This window comes from Sinocyclocheilus anshuiensis, unplaced genomic scaffold, assembly GCF_001515605.1.
Source record: "Sinocyclocheilus anshuiensis isolate Anshui unplaced genomic scaffold, SAMN03320099.WGS_v1.1 scaffold1287, whole genome shotgun sequence".
Classification (NCBI taxonomy): domain Eukaryota; kingdom Metazoa; phylum Chordata; class Actinopteri; order Cypriniformes; family Cyprinidae; genus Sinocyclocheilus; species Sinocyclocheilus anshuiensis.
In genome coordinates this window covers 336,211-344,806 of record NW_015539958.1, presented here as the reverse complement: position 1 = coordinate 344,806, position 8,596 = coordinate 336,211, and the positions used below count along the sequence as shown (strand labels likewise).

At 36.4% G+C, this 8,596-nt stretch overlaps 1 protein-coding gene across 1 annotated transcript; it reads right to left on the bottom strand.

The window, feature by feature from the left end:
- Positions 1-3,049: 3,049 nt before the first annotated feature.
- LOC107687003 (coenzyme Q-binding protein COQ10 homolog, mitochondrial) lies at positions 3,050-6,325 on the bottom strand. Its single transcript, XM_016484142.1, has 5 exons — positions 6,058-6,325; positions 4,859-5,011; positions 4,560-4,752; positions 4,206-4,307; positions 3,050-3,683 (listed from the first exon to the last, which is right to left on the bottom strand). The coding sequence occupies exons 1-5, from the start codon at positions 6,153-6,155 to the stop codon at positions 3,519-3,521; spliced, it is 711 nt and encodes a 236-aa protein (XP_016339628.1). The 5' UTR covers positions 6,156-6,325; the 3' UTR covers positions 3,050-3,518.
- Between the last annotated feature and the right edge of the window lie 2,271 nt (positions 6,326-8,596).

Sequence of the window (8,596 nt, the reverse complement as noted above, 5' to 3'; positions counted from 1 at the left end):
TCTTAAATTATCATGATCAACTTTTTGGCATGCCTGTCTGATAGCAAATTGAAGACCTTTTAGAGTAATTTAAAAACTTCAGGTTCTGATACACATTTCTTTTTGTTGTGGAACCTTTAATGATTTTTATAAAGTAAACTTGAGAATAACTTGTATTGTTTGTAATATTTTAAGATGAACACTTACTGGACTGAAGCAGCTTAATTTTTCTAAAAATGGTGTATGGATAATCAGGTAAACATAAACCCATGTTAAAATATGAGTGTCAAATATGATACTGTACATCAGGCTTTTGAGAAATGTTTGTGTATCTTCAATCATCATTGTATTGCATTGTATTATGTTTTGCTTCCAAAGATAAAAACTACAGAGTAAGATGATATTTAAATGGGAGATATATTCTCCGATTTGTCAAATTATTGGGAGTTGTAAAAAATGTTTCTCTAAAATTTTTTTTGTAAGTAGTCTACTATATTATTATAAAGATCTTATTGATTTACATTACAAGCTATCAGAATTTCATCTTTTTGGTCATATAAATATCATCAACTGCAAACTGCAAATGTTTTTTCTCAGTTTGGGCCTCTGAATAAAATGGAGGCATTTTAGAGCTCCATATTCTCCTTTATCATACTAGATGAGCCATTAAAAACTTGTCAAATATGATACTCAACAAAAAAACACATATGCAAACTTTAATTAATTAATTTTAGTATTTTGTCTAAATGTTTAATAAATTAGATAAACTAAACATAGATTTTGCTTACTATTATATCATATGTCAGGCTTTACAGGGTTAAACTGAGACCTTGCACGTTTTGGCTATGGACAGGAATGATGACTCAAATCATTTAGCTTGTTGAGGACAGATGTGCTATTACTTTTCTAACAGATCTAGAGTGAATGAGGGTCTTGGGAGTAACCCAAACCATATCAAGATAAACGGAATATCATCAGCTTTTGACTTGGACCAGAAAAGAACCACCGTAGTACCCTAGCAACAGCAACATGCTAACAACCATTTATAACACAACTTGGCATCATGGTTGTGAGGTTGCACCGGAAAGAACCTTACAATTTCTTCAGAAAGTGTAAAGCTCTAGTTTCAAGAAACTGATATGATATGATGTACTTCAACCGCACAGAACTAGGTAAATGGAATAATGCCCACCCTGAACCAGTCACGAGCTACATGATCAGCTATCATATAGCTGAATTACTCGGCAATCTGTGCCAGACAGCATCCTGAGATGCCACATGATATGAAAAGCCCCTCTGAATCAAATATCAGAATAATATACAGTATTTGTTTTGCATTCTGTGTGCAGTATTATACATTTTTGGAATAGAATCTCTTTCATGACTGAAATAAAATTCGGGACAAGCTAGTTAGAGATGTAGACTGATTTATCTTGTTACTCAGGAGTTTGCAGTTTGACTTGGACCAGAAAAGAACCACCGTAGTACCCTAGCAACAGCAACATGCTAACAACCATTTATAACACAACTTGGCATCATGGTTGTGAGGTTGCACCGGAAAGAACCTTACAATTTCTTCAGAAAGTGTAAAGCTCTAGTTTCAAGAAACTGATATGATATGATGTACTTCAACCGCACAGAACTAGGTAAATGGAATAATGCCCACCCTGAACCAGTCACGAGCTACATGATCAGCTATCATATAGCTGAATTACTCGGCAATCTGTGCCAGACAGCATCCTGAGATGCCACATGATATGAAAAGCCCCTCTGAATCAAATATCAGAATAATATACAGTATTTGTTTTGCATTCTGTGTGCAGTATTATAAATTTTTGGAATAGAATCTCTTTCATGACTGAAATAAAATTCGGGACAAGTTAGTTAGAGATATAGACTGATTTATCTTGTTACTCAGGAGTTTGCAGAGAACATAAGAGCTATAGTTGAAAATGCATTGAGTTACAATGTGACGTTTGACAGAACAAAAACTGTCGATCTGGATCTTGTTGGACACATTTGCTGTCAGGTTGTGTGTAAGAAAATCTCTTGAAAGAAAATATTCTCACCTCTGGTGTTTTAAGGAGGTGGTCTCAGCTAATCTGTGATTGGCCAACACTGATGAAACAGGAAGGAATTGGCGGTTTAGACAGAAAGGGGTGTGGTGGTTTATGTAAGTGATCCTGAAATCATGCCAGTTTCTTGGAACACCTTCAAGACTTCACACTGAAGTAGCATTTTGAATGTGATACTGTGAGGCTCATACACATAATGCCGATAAAATGTGTCAAATATTTGCTCTCATTAAAATATATGAAGCGTAGTGTGTTGTTTCAGATTATTTGCGAGACTAAAGAGTTTGGCATACTGTGATTGTGATATTGAAGAAATACAGGCAAGTTACATAACCTGAATACAAAAAACAGAAGTGCTTTATACCTAGTATGTCATGTCCTGTGGCTTTTGTATATGAACAAAAAACATTGTGTCCTCTTTTGTTGCAATATTTTATAAAGAAAACCAGATTATGGGTTAGGGTATGGTAAAACAATTAGATTTTAAATAAACCTATGAAAGAAATCAGCTGTGCCTCGTGTTTTAAACCTCTTTACAGTTTTAAAGTAATGGTTCACCCAAAAATTTAAATTCTGTCATTAATTATTCACCCTCATGTCGTTCCAAACCCGTAAGACCTACGTTCATCTTCAGTGAAATCCAAGAGCTTTCTGACCCTGCATAGACAGCAATGCAACTGAAACGTTCAAGGCCCAGAAATGTAGTAAGAACATCGTTACAATTGTCCATGTAACATCAGTGGTTCAACCGTAATTTTATGAAGCTATGAGAATACTTTTTGTGCGCAAAGAAAACAAAAATGACTACTTTATTCAACAATTTCTTCTCTTCTGTGTCAGTCCTCGACACACATTCACGAGAGTATCACAAGTTACAAAGGTCTTACAGGTTTGGAAAGACATGAGGGTGAGTGAGTAATGACAGAATTTTCATTTTTGGGTGAACTAACCCTTTAAGGTTTATTCTTATAGCCCTTTGTTGTAACCCAAAGTTTTTTGTTTTTGTTTTTTTCTTAAGGATTAAACTTTGGATGACTAGTGTTGTGTGGTTCTGACAGCACATAAATCATGAAAAAAAAAAAAACAGTTTTAAGTAAATATATTATTGTTTTATTACAAGTCTAGAAAAAGTGCACTCAATAATAATTTAGAGCTAATTTTTTCCCTTTTGTCAAGTGTGTGAATATAATGATCATAAATATGAAAAAGCATTCATCCTCAACAATTTTTACTGCAATCATCTTTCTCTTTCACTCCACAGATAATATATAAATTGTACAGACACACTCATCTCAATAAATTATTATATCTGGTTTAAATAAATAGGATTCTCAAACGTGTTCTTTTTTTCCCAGCAAAAATATGTGCTGGCCTTAAAATCCAACAAACTGGATTTTAAAAAAAGCTGTTCTTCTCCAGAACATTTTAACAAGTTATGTGGTTATGTATCTCCTTGTATCCATTTTAACAATGAGTTGCTCTTCTGAATGAAGTCTTCTGTCGATGAACACCTGTGGCGTAAAGTTTGGTTGCTCGCGTCTCAAAAGCGTTGACCATCTGTTTGACCACCTCATCAAAAAATACTGTCGCTAATTGTGAGTGGAGCAGAGATTTGAACTCAAATGACACCTAGAAAGGGGATACACAGTTATGGGTAAAATTAGCATATATTTTAGCCAAAAAGTTCATTTATTGTGCTGTATGATTTTAAATAAAAAGCTTTGATGCTAAAGTTCAGTTGAGTTTTTTTTTTTTTTTTTTTTACCTAATTAACAAGGGCTTTGTACTGTTAACATTCATGTTTTAGTCTTCATTCTTTTTAATCAATGGGTCCTTTAATCTCCCAAATCTCCCGGATCTCCTAATCCAATGACATTTAGGTCCTACAGTTCCCTCCAGTAACTGAATGGTTATCATGCCTGTCTTCGTTACTAGCTATTTAAGGAGAACCGGAAGGGCAGCTCACGTGGTAAAAATAGCCACTAATCTGGTCTGATACCTCTGCTCAATTTGAACAGGAATTATGGGATTAAACCACCAAAGAGGAAGAGCACAAGTAATAGAAGTGTCAAAGTGATGAATGTAGATTGTAAAAGTGTGTGCATGTCTGTGTAAGTGCGTGTCTCTGTATTTGCCAGTTGCACTACTTACAAAGAACTCCACATTGCAGGATTCGGCCTGGCCTGCAGCTCCAGGAGTGAATCGCCACAATGTCTCAAGGTGATTGAAGAGTGTCCCGTCTGTACACACCGCCTGAAACACAAGTACATACTTCAGACAGACGGCCCCTGACAGCTTACTTGGCCAGTATGTAAGTTGATCCTGTGATGCATGGACATGCTGAAGGCTTAGGACAAACATCAGATTTACCCATGTTAAATCAATACCACTTAATCTACATAAATCTAGTTCCAAATCACAACCTCTTTTTTGTTAAAACAAGAATAATGTCTTGCATTCACAACTGAAACGGTTTTCTAATTTCTAAATAGTTTTTAGACTCACTCGGACTTGGTGGCTTGGGATGACTGTGACCTCAGAGGTGTAGCGTTCGACAAATGGGGGGAACCCAATTTCAAGCTGAGCTCGCATGTCCCCATTCCGCCCCTTCGTTACCTTTGACCTCTTGCACCAAGGCACAAACTGCTGGTACTGGTCCACATTGGCAACAATGTTGTACATCTGCTCAGGTGAGTAACTGGTGGGAAAATCAACTTGTGTTAACAAAGATGTTGCTAAATGAGAATTAACTTGTAGTGAAAGTGAAGATTTTTTGGTTTTATGTAACATCGATTTGTACGTACGCAATGCTCCGTCTCTCTGAGTACTCCATTCTCCGTGCTATGAGGGGGGCTGATAAGTTAATGAAGCTCCGGGTGGGCACCATCTGAGAAGATGCTGAAGGAGGAGGTAAGCTTACTGGCCGTGTAGCTAAGATACCACATGAGCTCAAATGTCTAAAAAAAAACATAAAAAGTAGTTATTCACCTGACAAAAGCAGAATACTATGGATTACAGCCACACTCTTGCCATATGTCTGTAAAGGGTTGCATCATGCAACTTGTTGACAGGTTTGTTCACAACAAATGTGGGAAAAACGATGTGAAGCAGTGTTTTTGGAAATTTCTAGGTTGACCTGATAAAATGACATACTTTCTAGTAAATAGCAAAGAGCAGCCGATCAATTACTGGTAAACCCGTTTCACCGCTGTATGGCCCACGCAGCCGCGCACTGACCCTGCATTATTCAAATGATGCACGCGCTTCGCTTTCCTCTCAGAAAAAAAAAATCAAAAACAAAATTAATTTACTGGATGAAAGCTTTATGTTGTAGTTACGTTATACCATCGGGAATATTTGACAGAAATACTAGGCTATAGTTTTTCTTCTGGCACTCTCGGTACTCACAGCAGCTCTTTCAGTTTCTCCGTCTCGTGACTTCTCACTACCCTGAGAGTTATTTTACACCAGCACTAGCTGCTCTTCTGCTTTGTTCAACATTCCCACACAGTTCACAGCTACCTAGTCTCTCAATTCAACAGGTTTTCACCACTGCAACCATTTAAAATAAACACTGGACGCATATTTATTTACAGTTGTTGAACTAAACCAGGGGTAGGCAAGTTCGGTCCTAGAGAGCCGCAATCCTGCAGAGTTCAGCTCCAACCCTAATCAGACACACCTGAACAAGCTAATCAATGTCTTCAGGATTACTAAGGCTATAGGCAGGTGAGTTTTGTTTTCAGGGTTGGAGCTGAACTCTGCAGGACTGCGGCTCTCTAGGACCGAACTTGCCTACCCCTGAACTAAACTGTAAAAGAAACTAAAAGCACCCGGCTGTTTTCGGAACTAGGCAGTAGTCTACGCATTTGGTGGTTTGTTCAGGTAAAATAGCCTAAATAATTGAATTATATCTACTAATGATTTATAAACAATTTTTTGTCTCTCTTTTTGCAGTTGTATTAATAGCAAGTATTGTACAGGCCGAGTGATGCGCTTTTACCTGATGGTGCAGTTGGAGTTTCTCCTCATAACATCGCACGACTGTCTTTCTGACATCTCCAGAGCCCGGAGGAAAAGCGAAGTGGCCTTCTTTGCCATTTGTGCTATTCGAAAGCTTGTAAAATCACTGCAGCTTTTCTGAAAATGCCCTGCGGAATGATATATGTGTCACTGACCGTAATAACCGGCGGCTCCGCTGGAACTGCACGATAGTGGAGTCGCTTTGCTATTAAGGGCAGAGCTGTAGAGTGACGCTCTGAGGGGAGGAGTTGAGAAGCGGCTCCCGCAGGTACTTAGGCGCTCGTGAAGTTATTCATCTGCAGGGGTTTCACTTTGGCGCGTCATTGACGCATGGACAAAAGTCATCCTTGTCATTGGAACAAGGACAAATATGCGCTTTAGAGCAGTGATTCTCAACCTTTTGAATCCAAGGCCCTCCATTGTTCAATATATATATTTATATATTTATGTGTGTGTGTGTGTGTGTGTGTGTGTGTGTCTTATTTAAAAATAATAATAATACAACAATTATCTTTAGAGACATGAGGATCAACAATATTGCTTCCTGCAGGCTGGTTATGCCACACTTTTTTTTTTTTTGGCATTAAATTATAAAACAAAATGTACTATTTACTATTTATTAATATTAATATATTTATTAATAGATTATGCCAAATTACTTGCAATATTATTTCAAGAATTTCAGCCTTTCAGATTTTATTCTCTTTTTCTTTCTTTCTTTCTTTCTTTCTTTGGTAACACTTTACAATAAGGTTCATTAGTTAACATTAGTTAACTACTTTAGTTATCATGAACTAAGCATGAGCAATACTTCTACAACATTTATTAATCTTGGTTAATGTTAATTCCAACATTTATGAATGCATTATTAAAATCAAACATTGTGCTTGTTAACATTAGTTAATGCACTGTGAACTGAACTAACTATGAATGACTGTATTTTCATTAACTAAAATTAACAAAGATTAATAAATACTGTAATAAATGTATTGTTCATGGTTCGTTCATGTTAGTTAATACATTAACTAACATTAACTAATGGAACCTTACTGTAAAGTGTTACCCTTTCTTTCTTTCTTGTAGTGGTTAAAGAAATATAATTAAAAAAAGATTTTAGATTAAATTTAGTCATTCTCTTTATTTGTACATATATTTTACAGAGAATATAGTCCATAACCCATCAAGAATACAGGCAACAGTGTTAAGGGATCCTTTCAAATGCTAAACGTCTGGAAGAGAGGAATCATGTGCTTCTGTTTGAGCCTTACTCAACATGTCATTAACTCATAAAGAGGAACAGGAATGAATGTGAGAGTCAGAGTCAGAAAGTCACCGCAGTGATTGGCTGCTAGAATTAAGGTAGTGCCACAGAGGGGCTTAAATTTTAACTTTTCATTCAGTACAGGACTGCAAAGTGCAACTAATTTATGTTGTGTAATAACTGGAACATCAGTCATGACGTTGCAAGAACGGTCTTGATGTAGAAAATGTGGGCTCTCGCAGTCGGATCAAAGTCCACAATTTCAGGTGATTTGGCGCTGCGGTACACATGGCAAACACATAAAGTACAGGTGTATCATTGACTATATATAACACTTATATCACCCTAGTGCAGACAGCAGCAATTGTATGTGTTATTAAAAGTTACATTAGCACTGAATGCTTTACACACTTGATCATTTTAAATATTTGGGTTTAATCAGTGCATGAAGGAACGCACTTGAATACACTAATTACTTTATGTCTAAGACATGCTCAACACTATATAGTTCTAAATAAAGTTTATTTATTGGCAGTGGTTATTCAATGAAGAATCTTTAACAATCGTGGAAATTTCACTAGGTTCTTTATAGTTGAAAAAGGTTATTTAATATTCTTCACACTAAGAAGAAAAAATGTTTATTTTAAGAACTGTTCACTAAAAGGTTCCTTGGGGAACCAAAAATGGGTTTTCTATGGCATTGCTGCAAAAGTTCCCTTCTTGAACCTTTATATTTAAGAGTAAAGAACAAAGACAGCTGCTAAAATGGCCCAGTTATAACTGTTTCACAGAGTCAGTCTTATTTTCTTGCAAGGCCAAGACAGTTGATTGTGTTCTGTTGGTTATTGAAACTAGATATATTATAACTTTAAACAAAAGTGTCGACCCTTTGATGTAATTCAAACCCATGAACTAGTACCACATGTACTGCAATGGCTGATCCTTGCATTAAGTGGCTTAAGTTGGTTATGTGACTGTCTCACCAAAACTGATCTCTTGTGTTAGATCTGATCCTCTTTAATAGGCCTAGTCCCTGATCAGAGTCCTAAACTTATTCCGACACTGTCAGAATACACAAATTACTACGTCTGTGTGTATGTTATTGCACCCGATCAATGAACAATCTCTGCTGTTTTCTGGGAACTGTAATGTAGTGTGATATAACAGGGCAAAGAAATGGTAATTTCCTGTTACTTTTTGCAAAGTATCACATAACTGACTTAGGTTAGGTTAAGCAGCTATTTCTTGTTGTGCATAT

Excerpts from the sequence above, each read along its gene's own strand:
- LOC107687003 (XM_016484142.1), bottom strand. The coding sequence starts at position 6,155 with ATGGCAAAGAAGGCCACTTCGCTTTTCCTCCGGGCTCTGGAGATGTCA. Across the intron at positions 4,308-4,559 it reads TCCCAAGCCACCAAGTCCGA|GCGGTGTGTACAGACGGGAC; the intron begins GTGAGTCTAAAA and ends CTTGTGTTTCAG. Across the intron at positions 3,684-4,205 it reads CCTGCAATGTGGAGTTCTTT|GTGTCATTTGAGTTCAAATC; the intron begins GTAAGTAGTGCA and ends TCCCCTTTCTAG.